Here is a 13,265-nt window from a genome sequence, read left to right on the forward strand (position 1 = left end):
ATATTTTGTAAATAATGTGATGTGTGGTTGGAATTTGTTTCTAGTATTACTTACAAATGACACATCTGCTATACATTTTGAATGACTTAAAGAAGAAATTGACATAAGTAAATTAATTACTTATGTTAGGAAAAAAAAAAGACTAACAACAAAAAAAATTGTAATTTTATCAAGAATATATCAACATTAGGTTGAGAATATGACATAATTTTTAATAAAGCAGCTCTTCTTTTTACACATATCTCTCCTCTCTAAATATCACCAAAGTGGATCGAACAAACCGAAGTGGATTGAGTGGATAGAACAAACCGAAGTGGATTGAATAGACGAGGTGGACTGAAAGGATTGAAATAGACCTAGTGGATCAAAGTGAACCAAAGTTGACTGAAATAGACCAAATGGATCGAAATGCTACATTGACATGACTCAATAAGAACATAAAAAGATTTTAGATATTAAATAGATATAGATGTCAAAACTCAAAAGCTTACATTTTTCGATGAAAACACCTTATACTTCCTTGATTAAATTGTGCATAAAGCCTACATTTTCCATTGAAAATATAGGAAGTTTGCTAAAAGATTCTAAGCTATATTATTATTATTGTTGTTGTTGTTGTTGTTATTTTGGTTAAAAAAGGTTTAGGTGAGAAGAGGCTACCCCCTACAAGGGCTAGGGTAAACTGTAGGTCTCAAAGAGGACTTACATTGGACTTATAGATCGCCTACTGATAAGAATTGTTGACAACGAGACTTGAACCTAGACTTTTTGAGCGAAACGTTCAAGTCTTACCAACTAAACCAATCCCCGTTGCCCAAAACTAAATTATGTACTTCAACAAATACTTATTCAATATTTTTTCAATATCTAATAATTTTTGCATTTATTTGGAAGTAATTTAAATTATGAGATGAAATATATAATATTTAAGAAAATATTTCAAAGGAAAGAATTTAAACCCCTCCCCTCCTCTCAACTATGATGCATAAAAATAAGAATATACCCCCATAATACGATATAAATCATTAAAATTAAAACAAATTCCTTCACTCACACACACCCAAAAAAAAAAAAACTTTATTATTACTATAATTTTGAAACATTCACAGAATCGCAAAGTCCAACAATCCAGAAATGGCAACAACAGTGACTCTCCCATCGATGATTCCTCGGAGTTGGAATTCGAACCTTTCTTCTCCACACCAAAACGGACCGTTTTGGACCAAGAAAACACACTCGATTTCGTTCACTCTCTCTCTCTCATCCACAAAAATTAGCAGAAGCAGAAGCAGCAGCAGCAGCAGCTCTTCTACTACCTTGCCTGCTGCCTTACCCTTCGACCTCTCTCCTCCTCCAATCGATCACGACTTCCTCGTAAGTAGTAGCCTCATTTTCACTACATGCCTAAATCTTTCTGCCAAATTTCATATACATATTGAAGTGACCAAAAGTGTATTTATTTGTGGTAATTTAGAATTAACAGCTTTTAGAGTAATTTCTCTCAACCCTTTTATCTATATTTTGTATTCTATATGCAACCCCGCTAATTATTGTTGCACACGCTGAGTTATACGCTGTCGTACACACTCCAGATGAAATCATGTTTTCAGTTATAACTGAAGATACGATTTCAGACTGTGTAACTATTACCACTCTATATGCAATATTGTTCACGAGTGTGACTAATGTTTTATTTTTGTCTAAATATGAAATTTGATAATTATTAATAGGATATTAAACAATTTATGATATAGTGTCTATTTGTTTGGAAACAACTTATTTAACTTTTTGTTGAAAATATGCTGAAGTATACTTATACTTTGAAAATGTAAGTTTTAAAAAGCTTTACTTATAAGCCAATGCCGAGCGGACACATAGTAAGGTTCTAATAGAGGGTTTAAATATAAAATATAATTTAAAATCAATTGAAAATATATACTATTAGAATAATGACATGTAATATTTTGAGGTCTCATAAGTTTATGTGGAAAGAATTCATGAGGTGAACCAAAAGCCAAACATTTTTTATTTATTTTTTATATATATATTATACAGATATTGTGTACGTATTCATGTATGTGTTACTTATATAATATCAATATTGTATAATAAAAAAAAAGATACCTTTATCTGAATTGGAAGAATGGTTACTGGATTTTAAAATTTTGTGAATTTCATGAATCAAATAATGCCGTAGGTTTAATAGCTTGAATCTTTGCAGGATGCTCTGGCACTTTCAGGTACAAAGGTTTCAGATGATGGGATTGTTGAAACATTTGACAATGACGATGAAGCATTAGATGCCGTTGATAATGGGGTTGTGGTGCGTATTTGATTTGATCATAGTTCTAAATCTCTGCCCATTTTCCTCATCTGTTTCCTCCTCATGCTATTGCTTAGTTTGGTTAACTTTGTGAAGGAAAGGGCTCTATGCTTATATGATCCTCCAGCTTTGTCATATTCGTGAATTGCATGAGTGCATTTTAGCTTCACATATTACTGAGTGTTTAAGACATGACACGTAGATGCACATGCAAAGAGTATTGATTTTTATACTTTGCCATTGAAGTTGCATTATCAGATGTCATTTTTTTTTTTCTTTTAAAAGGTTTTTATTGTAGAGTCTGGTGCAGATAAATTCTATGTTTATTTTTAAATGGTATTTTATTTTGGTAACTGTGAATAAGAAGAAGATTTAGTGATGGCTCCATTATTTGTTCTCTGATCAGTGATCAATTAGACATAGTTGTGACAAAATTTGGAAATGTGTTGAACATATTCACCATTGAATACCCTAGAATATATTTTAGTTAGTGTTAAGCAAGACACTCCACGTAGTTTCCAAAACAAGTATTTGAAGTGCTCTGAGGAATCCATGAATAAATAATATGATGTAATCTAGCTCTGGGTGTGCCAAAGCAGCTAAAACTATCAGGCATTGATGGGCTAGGCTTATGCTTGGGCTTAGTCAGCTGGATCAGTTAATCACAGCTCATAATTATTTGCTAATTACAACTCTGTGCTTATTATGTAGCTTCAAATAATTTAATCCCTGCAGTTGTTGTGGAATATTTTTGTTGACATTGTTTACAAGTTTTATAAGACTGAAAGCAGTCTTTGAACTTATTTCTTTTGTTAAGCTTTTAGCAATCCATTGTGTTTGAGTTTTAACTAATCTTGATCATGTAGCTATGGCTTTATGGCTTGATTGTATTTCTTTTTGTGACATCTGACATCTTAGGTTGTGGACCTTTCACATTATGGCCGGATAAGAGGTACATTTTTCTTTCATGTACTTTCCTTATCATCGTCATCATGTTAGCTAAAATGTTGGTATTCTTATCAGACATATTAAGTATTGCAAGTTCAGAAAATGCCTTATTTTAATAATTGACATTTTTCACCGTCATCTTTGCATTGAACTTGTGGTTTGTTTTTTCATATTATTAAACTTATGATGTATTTTTTGATTGAATGCTTGAGGATTACCATTTTAATTTATCTAAAGCTCATGCTGTATATGGTGGTTCCATTCTTTTCTTTTTGTCTTTTTTTTTTTTTCCTTCTCTTATGAATAATATGGATTCAATTGACATGAAGTTAGTGGAGAAGACCGTATCCAGTTTCTTCACAACCAAAGCACTGCAGATTTTGAATGTCTTCACGAAGGACAGGTAAGTTTTGATAGGACGTGAAATTATTTCTTTGCATTCATTGAGTTCCTACTTATATCAATACAAATTTACAGGCTTAAGTAACAGGATTTCTCATTGAAATCCGTAGGGATGTGACACTGTTTTTGTTACACCAACAGCTCGGACAATTGATCTTTCACATGCATGGATCATGGTAATCTTCATCGTTCTCCAGTGGCTGACGTCTTTCTTGCAATGTAATAATCTTAGTATTTTTGTTAGCTGATTAGAATATTTTTTGGTTGCTTTTGTTCACAGAAAAATGCAGTTCTATTAGTAGTTTCACCAGTGACATGTCAAAGTATAACTGAAATGCTGAACAAGTAGGTGCATCTTGTTGAGTTGTTGTATTTCTTCTTGTTATTATTTACTATTAGTAGTATTAGCCTTTTGTATTGCAAATGAGGATAGTGTTATTATGTCCAGCAAAAATGTGGTTCAATGGCTGTCAATAAAAATATACAGTGGGCTTTTGACAGATTAGATGATACCAACAGAGTACAATGGAGAAAAAATAATTCATCCGTGTTGTTGAATTAAGGTCTTGTTGAGTTGAGTGAATATATTTTTTTTGTAAGGAACTTTTTTTTCCCTAAGGTATTGTCTTGTGTTTTTAAATCTTTTGCTCGCTATATTGATATCAAGAGAAAAGATTCATGCAGTAAACCTTTTATGAGGAATTCAATTGTAGGTACATATTTCCCGCTGACAAGGTCGAGATTCAAGACATCACCAAGCAAACTAGCTTATTTGTTTTGGCCGGACCCAGAAGCAATCAAGTAAGAAAGATATGAAGTTCTCGTATATTGTTAGATATTTTTCCAGCATTTTATGTGATGCTTTTGAAGGTTGAATTTGATGAGATTAATGATTGTAATCATGGTGATCAGGTAATGGAGGGGTTGAACCTTGGTGATCTTGTTGGACAACCTTACGGCACACATCGACATTTTAGTGTATGCTTCAATGATTTTCTGGACTGTTGTATGAGCAATCTGTGCTTATTGGTTTATTCTCGTGTGAGAATTACTGGACATTCTCTCTTACCTCATTTGCTGGTCAAATCTATATATGCAATGAATTCTGTTACAATTTTCATCTGGTACAATATATGATCATTATTGCAGTCAATGACTTGATTCTTGATTTTGGAGTCTCAGTGATGCTATATGTATACTCATTTTAAGTTGACACATAATTCAGGGATCTTTTTTTCACATAAAATGGTTCTGTTCTGTGTGTACATCAGTTTTCTAGTGTGATTAATAAAGCATTTATGTTACAACCAACCTGGGGAAAATTACATGTTACATCAGTGTAATTTGCCTTATATGACAATTTTTTTTAAGTGACAATGATGTGTCCTCAGCAGCCCATGACTTAACTCCATTTAAAAATTGTATCTTAAAGTGTCAAATTCTGGCTTGGAGGAAATATCTACAGAAACCAATACCTTGATTTAACACTTTGTCTTTTAACAAATTCTGTACTGAAAAAGGTTAATGCTTGTGTCTTTTAACAACTAATATACTAAAAAAAAATTTTTAATTTATAATCATTCAAATTACAAGTTCACAATTAGAATAATGCACTATGGAAGTATAGGAAGCCAAGAACAGCAGCAATTTATTGTGCACATTTATCATTTGCAAATGATCTTAACCAAAATCCTTTTTCAACTTGCAGGTAAATGGAATGCCGGTTACTGTAGGGGTGGGAAATATCATTTCCGAAGAAGGTTTTTCTCTGTTGTTGACACCAGCTGCTGCTGAGTCAGTCTGGAAAACCATTCTTTCTCTGGGTGCAATCCCAATGGGCTCTAATGCATGGGAAAAACTAAGGGTTCTTCAAGGTGGAGAATTCTTTATTGCATCGATTGGCTTGCATGTTTGTATCTATATAATATGAGAATGGAATTTCATTATTGCAGGTAGGCCGGCTCCTCAAAAGGAACTTACTAATGAATTTAATGTCCTGGAGGCTCATCTCTGGAATTCCATCTCTCTGAACAAGGGTATTTAAAGTTTTAACTCCTGTAAAATCATTTACATAGAACAAGAAGATGGGAGGTCTAATTCCAATCTTCTCAGGGTGTTACAAGGGACAGGAGACTATATCTAGACTCGTAACATATGATGGAGTCAAGCAGAGACTCTGGGGAATTCATCTATCAGCACCAGCAGAACCTGGCAGCCCCATCACAATTAATGGGAAAAAGGTACTAGTCATGACTCATAGAAAAATAACCCATATAAAATTTTTTTTTTCTCGCTTATACTGTGTTTGGTCACTGAAGAAAGGTGAACGAAGAAAATGGAATTAATTTGCGGATTAGGTTTCTCATTTTATGAAAGCTTTGGAAACAAAATATCCAATTGACCACCTAAAAGAATTAGTTAGTTTTTTTAGTTTTCTTCTTTGGAAATCAAAAGATAATAATATGCTAATTTAATTAGACTAAGTTTATTTAAAAAGCTGATTGATTTTTTGTGCAATGGCGGTCTTTTAACAATTTTTTGTTTGGATTAGTTAAGGGGGGGGGGGGGGGGTGCAACCCTAATACACGGGAAGTATATAGAGGAAAAGTTCAAAACAAAAGGTTTTTATTTTATTTATTTTTTATTATTATTTAAATTAAAAAAAATCAGGCCATACTCTCTTCATGGCTCTTGCACATAAAGCACCAATCCATATTAAATAATGCCTGTGTGTATAATTTTCATTTCTGTTGCCTTTAAGCTTTTACTCTTTCTGGGTTAACATGCACTGTATGGTCGCATCTGCAGGGAAAAAACTAATAATAATAATGAAGGAGAACTTCATGGTTGTAATATATTTGCGAACTTTGTGCAGGTGGGAAAGGTAACAAGTTATGCATCTGGAAGAAAAGAATCTGAGCATTTTGGTTTAGGCTATATCAAGAGGCAAGCTGCTTCAGAAGGAGACACTGTAGTTGTTGGAGACAACATCACAGGGACAGTGGTGGAAGTTCCTTTTCTTGCACAGCAATGCCCACCATCACGTGGTTCAAGTTCTTGAGGTACAAATATCAGGTAGATTAAGTTGAACCCCAATTTTTCACAGATTGTTATCTGAACTCATTTTTCACCACTATCCGATTTAAATGTCATTTTTTTATGGTGATGACTGATGATGGCAATGGTGAAGATGTTTGATACTTGGTTCCTAGTTCTTGTTTTTATTCCTTAATCAGGTCTTGAAATATGAAAGTAGGAAATGGGAGGGAAAGACCAATGTGTAGGAGTGGTCTTTCTGCCCCATGGACAGTGGGTTTTGTCTTGGCTAAAAGTAGTATGGTAGATTGGTTTAAAAGCGATTTGGATCCGTTTTCTTAAAAGGTGAAAGCTACTCTGATGTCTAGAGCACTTGTTTTGCTGCTGGATTAGAGATATGAGGTTTCAAACATCAAATGTCGATTGGACTAAAAATGTGATGTCTTCAATTTCTGACTCCTCTCCAAGCAAGTTATGCAAAGCTGAGGTTTTCTCTCAATTAGATTTCAAATTAGAATTCAATAAGAGTCTAGTTTTGCGCCATTTGTCCCATCTAATTTAAGTTTTTAGATTTTGTGCCAAGTTTGAATGATTTTATATTTATGAGGCTTTTTTTATTTTTTTTTTTTTGTATAACTAAAAATAATTCAAACTTATAAGTCATTTATATCATATACCATGAATGTGTATGGACCATTACTAACTAAGTGTGCGTGCGCGCGCGCTTTTTTAAACTAAAGTTTAGAGAAAATTTAATTAGAATCAAAATTAGATTTTGCTTTTTGCTAGCTTTCCATACAGATTAAATTGTTTAGATTTTTGCTATTATTTTTTCTCTGAACTAATGAACATATTTTATATTGTTTCTATTAAGATATTTTGTATGCAAAGATTTTTTTCTTTTTTTTGTTGAGAAAAGTGAATATTAAACATAAGAAACTGTAATTGAGCTAAACAATCTCATGCACCTATACCCATTCAATTTTGGAGATACTATTTGACCAATTTATTATTTTATTTTGTGTTATATTTAGTAGAATTTCACAGAAAATAATTATGAATTGATATTATATATGTAGTATTCAATAGTGATTTTCAAAATTATATTTGGAATAGTAATGTAATGAGAAATTTAGAGTAACTAATATCATGAAAATTGCAAGGAAAAACTATTTTAATACCTCTAAATGTTCTGGTTGAATTATATCTTATATGCTTAATAACTTAAACTAACATCAATAGTACTACTACAATTCATCATTTATGTGCATAATCACTAATTATACACTTGTTAGTTGTTACAATAATTTTAGATGTCTTGTTACAATAATTTTAGATGTCTACCCATAAAAGTTAATCACTCCGTCCCACTTTGTTTGTCCTCTATTCCATTTTGGAATGTCCCAAAATATTGTCATGTTTCTAAAAATAAAAGTTATTAGTTTACTATTGTTCCTATTATACCCCTACTTTATTTTCAAAATTATTTGAAAAGAAAACTAACTAATATTAAAAGAAATCAATCTAATTGGAACACATTTTTAGTTGCCTCATTAAGAATAACTCTTTTTAAAAAAAGCTGATAAATTTTTTTGAGGGTAGTTTTGTAAATTTATACATTTTTATAAGACAAACAAGATAATAAATTATGTTTCCTTAAAAAGTTTGACTTTTCAAATAAGACAAACAAAGTGAGACGGAGGGAGTATCAAATTATATACATTATTAATTACAAGGCACTAAGACTTGAGTATTACTTTCCCCTCTCTCATTTTTTGATAAGTTATTCTAAGTAAATCTCAATGCCATAAAGAAGGAATAAAACAAAAAGAATAAGTTAATGATCATCAAGTACAATCTTGTAGTATTCTACGTGCTTGAGCTCGTTTTTCATCACTCAATTCTTTGGGAAACTGAATGAGAAACTTGATTCGAAGATCGCCTCTCTTTTCTGGGTCTTTAGGATTTGGCATGCCTTGGCCCTTAATAACCTTTTCATAGCCAGGATATATGATATCATCAAATGACAATGTCATCTTATCACCTCGAAATAGAGGAACCGAAATTGTGCAGCCAGTGAGAGCACTGAGTAGAGGGACCTCAACTCCAATTTCCAAATCGTCGCCATCCCTTGTAAACAAAGGGTGTCTTTTTTCATCTATTGAGAAGATTATATCAGCTGGTAAGTAGAGTGGTTTCTCATCACCCTTTCCCTCAAATGTAACCTTAGTTCCTTTCTTCCATCCAGGTTTTACTTGTATCTTCAGTACCTCCTCTTGTTGGACTATCATCCTGTCACATTGTGCATCATTATAAGAAAAAGGCAATAACAATGACAAACACAATTTTTTTTTACAACTTGTTAAGTTTGAAAAATCTGCGATTAGTACAACATCACTTTCACGAATACAAATCATTTGTATTATATTTTGTATTCTACTATATATTCCACCAATCACAATTTGTCATGTGTTTATTTTTTTTTTCCCATTTTAAACTTTGGTTATTTTATAAGGAAAGTTAAACAAATATATGGCAAGGTGTGATTGGTAGAACATAAAGTGGACCACAAAAAATGATACAGAGGATTTGTATCTGTTAGGCTTTTATTAGTGCTTGTGTTAATTTTGTTTATTGATTATTTTGATTAATTTTATTTGCTTATGTACTTTTTAATGTATTGCTTTTACTAAGTACAGTTGTATTTATACCGAGCTTATTTTTTTAACTAACATAAGTCCTAGAAAATAAGCTATATCAAATCAAACTTAATGAGCCTTGTATTCAAGAAACTGTTCCTTTGTTCTTCCAATTCAAATCAACTTCATTATGAATTAAAACACTGCAGATTGAATAAAATCATTCATTGTCTATAGAACCATTTTTTTTTTTTTATGTAATCAAAGTTTTTATTTTGGCAGGATTAGAAAACATAAATTATGCATAATATCTGTTGCATGACATGCTTTGATTATGTCTGTTATAGGTTGAAACAAATGAGAACATAGGAAATGATTGATTAACTAACCCGGTATTTGTGATGACATCTCTATTGATCTTGATCTTCTTGACGCATCCTTCAAACAACTCCTCAAGAGTGCACTCGAGCTTCTTCTCGATGGGTGGAGGTTTTTTAAGCCCAGTTGATTGTGAGTATATGATCGGGGTGGTGCTCCTTCGGCTGCTCGTGTTTCTTGATAGAGAAGGCACGGGGCTTACCGGCTTCTCGGTTTCTGGTGATCTCATGTTACTTAATAAAGAGGCTTCTGTTTCCGAGTTGCTCCTCCTGCTTTTACTTCTTAATAGACTGCTTTCTGTTTCTGATGGGCTCCCTCTACTCATATCTCTTGATAGCATAGGGAAATCAGTCTCTGATGTGCTCCTTCTACTCATACTTCTTGATAGTGGGGTGGAGTACCTTCTTGTGTTAGGAGTACTAGTGTTTGTGACTGAACGTGGGGTTGGTGTTTTGCTTCTTCTTCTACTTGTACTCCTTGAGAAGAGGGAAGCTCTGCGTGTGAAGAAGCCATCTTCATCATCATCCTGATCTTGACAAATAAAATCCGCCAGTGTTGTTGAATCGTTAGTTGTTGTTCTTCTTTCTTCATCATATCTTCCATTGACAACCTAAAAATGGAAGAAACCCAAAATAAAAAATAAAAAAAATCCTCTCTATACAGAAACTACAATGAAAAATCTTGTGTATATAGAAACTAGAATGAAGAATTTTGTGTACATAGAAACTAAAATGAACAATTCTATGTATATAGAATCTAAAATTCTAAATGTTGTCTCCAAAATAAAAATCATATGTCATGTCCTATTTTCAGTGTTCCAATTCATATTACCCCAAATCCCAATCATACCTGTAGCATTCTTTTTCCCCCCATATAAAGTAAATAAAACACTAAAATTGGAATAAAATATTTGTATCCGATACTTAGTGCACAAAACTCTCAATTCTACCTTTTATCCTAATTTTTTTTTAAAAGACTATTCCTATTATCACCAACTGGAAAGTACTTTACTTGTTATCGCATTAAAGCTCAAAACCTTGAAAATAAAAGAAAGGGCTTTTGTTTGAGGCATAATTTATTTTTAATGAATATTTCATTGAAGCTCAAACAAAATTAATCCAAATTTTACAGTGTAAAAATGAAATTACATGTTTTTAGCCCCAGAATTCAACTTTCACCCAATGTTTATGGTGTAGGAAAAAGAAAGTACAAGTCTCTAGCCCTAAAATTCCTAAAATCCAGAAATAATAATAAAATTCCTTCTGGGGTCAAAGGCCCCAATTGAAAATTTGGGTTAAAACAGAGATTTGATAACCCATCTCGTTGTTTTAATTTTGCATGGATTTAAAGAAAGATGCATGACAAATTGTATGTTTACGTACCTTATAGGCTTCATTCTTAATGCCTGGTGATTTGGCTTCAACTTCTGTTTTGCTTATGGGGCTTTTTTCAGAATGAAATTTATTGAAAAGGGATTTGTATGCTTTGCATAAATCTTTCGAGATTGTGAGGATGCTATAGGGATCAGTCGACGGTGAACGTGGAGGGTCTCCCATGAAAATAGTGAGAGAGAAAAAAAAAAGAGGTTGAGGATGAAACCCACAAAAACAAAATGTGATAAAAAAAAAAAAATGAGAATCAATGTGTGTGGAATCAAAGATGAGAGAGCCTCTTGTTTCCCATTTATAAATAAGGCCAATGTTGGGTCATTTTGGTTCTCAATTAGTTGTTTCTTACATTAATTTTTGCTATATTTAGATGTAAGTTGGAGCTCCAAATTTTGTTTCCTACATTAATATATAAAATTTGTTATGTCATGTCTAACTTAGTAATTTTTGTTAAATGTTACTCGGTAGCAACCAATTTTTTTGTGACTAAATGTAAAATCACATGTACTAAATTGTTTAAAGTACACAATTTTTTAACAGTTGCCTATGTGACAGTGTGACATTGCCGGTGTGACAGTGTACATATGTGAGCAAACCAATTTCCATAATTTTACGTTTAAAAACCCCAAAAGAAAAGAGTGGTATGCCCCAAGCCCCCCTAATCAGTAAGTATAACAAATTTAATCTTCTTTTCCTTATCCTTTTTTTTTTCAATTTTTTTTATAATCTATTTTGGAGTGAATCTCACTGATCAAACCAATATTATAAATACCATTTTGGTATGTTTATTAAAATGAATTGGTGTGTTCAAGCACGATTGTGAATTTCATTCCATTTTAATAAGAACGGTCAAAATAATTCATTCTAATTACGAAATTGGTACATTTAACATCATATTCTACCTCATCTTACTTTTTAATTTGTTTGATTTGTTGCAGTCAATATGTGTCTCGACTTTTTCTTTTCTTTTCCCTTCCTATCTTCATTTCTTATCTTTATGAATTTTTATTTTTATCTCTTCTTTAGTTCTATTCTCTCCTCCCCACCAATGGAAAAAGGTGTTGCACAAGGACAAATCATTTGGAAATAAATACTTCAAAGAAAATACAAAATGATTGAAGTTTAGCATCGTCTTATACATTTTACCTTAAACCAATTTAAAGGAAAATTCCTCTACTTCTTCAAATCAGTTTAGAAGAGAATTCCTCCAATCTATTTAATAAATTACTTACATGTGCTTTTAGTCACATTTTCTATTAAATTATGTAACTTGGTTTAGTGACTTAAATATCATGCAATAAAGATGACGTGGAATTCTCTGATAAGTATTCAAGAAAACTTTATCCCTTGACTTTCCAATAGGGTAATGCCCGAGACGTTTTTTCACAACTTATGAATATGTCAAGTTATGATTGGTATAATATAGAAATTTTAGGTGGATCCCTTATTCGGCACCATTTTTATTATTTACCAATTATAACATGTCACTTCAGCAATTATTAAAAGCGAGAAAATTATGTAAAAAGTCCCAAGGTTTATGCCATATTTTAGATTAGGTCTAAGGTTTTTAATTTTGTTAATCAAAGTCTCAAACTCACAAAACAATTCAATTTAAATTTTCTATATATTTGTGTTATTCATTTTACTTTGTGTTTTACCTAGAAATCAAATTTCAATTTTTTGGCAATCACTTTCACACTCTAAGCGAAAAAAAATTTCCTCTAGACGAAACTTTCTTTTTTTACCCTTATAATCAATAATTACCAAATTGATTTATGAATAAACTCTATGTGAAATGAAGAATTTAATCAATGATTTTTTGCTTTTCTTTACTCTATTACTAGATAATATAGATTGACAAAGATTTCAAATTGAAACAGTAATTTAAATTTGGACTTTAATTAAGAAATTTAGAAACATTCTGAAAAATAGTATACACAACTTTCTACATCATCCTAAAAAAAATAAAAAATAAAAAAAGTGAATTGGTTATGTTGACTTATATTTCAAACTAAAAATTGAGGCCCACATACCATATGGGTAATTCATTACTGCTGGGCCCACGCTAGTTTTCTTGCTGGCTAAGAAAATGCTGACACAAAAAAATTAAAAAAAAATGAAGAAGCAAAGAGATTCACACTTTGACAGCCC

General features: G+C 31.9%; 2 protein-coding genes across 5 annotated transcripts; one reads left to right on the forward strand and one right to left on the reverse strand.

Annotated features, from left to right (window-relative positions):
* Nucleotides 1-1,044: 1,044 nt before the first annotated feature.
* On the forward strand, nt 1,045-9,934 carry LOC142622475 (putative transferase At1g60990, chloroplastic). 4 transcript variants are annotated; one of them, XM_075795943.1, is made up of 13 exons: nt 1,045-1,374; nt 2,222-2,323; nt 3,242-3,275; nt 3,601-3,674; nt 3,784-3,849; nt 3,954-4,018; nt 4,387-4,474; nt 4,586-4,714; nt 5,382-5,547; nt 5,626-5,709; nt 5,786-5,913; nt 6,549-6,748; nt 9,806-9,934. In XM_075795943.1, exons 1-12 carry the CDS (start codon nt 1,135-1,137, stop codon nt 6,732-6,734), a joined length of 1,362 nt encoding a protein of 453 aa, XP_075652058.1. In that variant the 5' UTR covers nt 1,045-1,134; the 3' UTR covers nt 6,735-6,748; nt 9,806-9,934. The 4 variants fall into 4 exon arrangements, with proteins under 4 accessions (XP_075652058.1, XP_075652059.1, XP_075652057.1 ...); XM_075795944.1 differs by lacking the exon at nt 9,806-9,934 and adding an exon at nt 6,845-7,252 and having other exon boundaries at nt 6,549-6,734; XM_075795942.1 differs by lacking the exon at nt 9,806-9,934 and having other exon boundaries at nt 6,549-7,252.
* Nucleotides 7,581-11,351, reverse strand: LOC142622476 (uncharacterized). Its single transcript, XM_075795946.1, has 3 exons — nt 11,109-11,351; nt 9,738-10,336; nt 7,581-9,001 (listed from the first exon to the last, which is right to left on the reverse strand). Exons 1-3 carry the CDS (start codon nt 11,280-11,282, stop codon nt 8,557-8,559), a joined length of 1,218 nt encoding a protein of 405 aa, XP_075652061.1. The 5' UTR covers nt 11,283-11,351; the 3' UTR covers nt 7,581-8,556.
* Between the last annotated feature and the right edge of the window lie 1,914 nt (nt 11,352-13,265).

Source organism: Castanea sativa, chromosome 1, assembly GCF_040712315.1.
Source record: "Castanea sativa cultivar Marrone di Chiusa Pesio chromosome 1, ASM4071231v1".
In the NCBI taxonomy this organism is placed as follows: Eukaryota; Viridiplantae; Streptophyta; class Magnoliopsida; order Fagales; family Fagaceae; genus Castanea; species Castanea sativa.

What these genes read in the sequence shown, in the direction of transcription:
- LOC142622475 (XM_075795943.1), top strand. Translation starts at nt 1,135, where the DNA reads ATGGCAACAACAGTGACTCTCCCATCGATGATTCCTCGGAGTTGGAAT. An exon ending in CCGGACCCAGAAGCAATCAA is followed by an intron (nt 4,475 to 4,585) that starts GTAAGAAAGATA and finishes CATGGTGATCAG; the next exon opens with GTAATGGAGGGGTTGAACCT. An exon ending in TCACAATTAATGGGAAAAAG is followed by an intron (nt 5,914 to 6,548) that starts GTACTAGTCATG and finishes AACTTTGTGCAG; the next exon opens with GTGGGAAAGGTAACAAGTTA.
- LOC142622476 (XM_075795946.1), bottom strand. Translation starts at nt 11,282, where the DNA reads ATGGGAGACCCTCCACGTTCACCGTCGACTGATCCCTATAGCATCCTC. An exon ending in TTAAGAATGAAGCCTATAAG is followed by an intron (nt 10,337 to 11,108) that starts GTACGTAAACAT and finishes TTCCATTTTTAG; the next exon opens with GTTGTCAATGGAAGATATGA. An exon ending in GATGTCATCACAAATACCGG is followed by an intron (nt 9,002 to 9,737) that starts GTTAGTTAATCA and finishes ACAATGTGACAG; the next exon opens with GATGATAGTCCAACAAGAGG.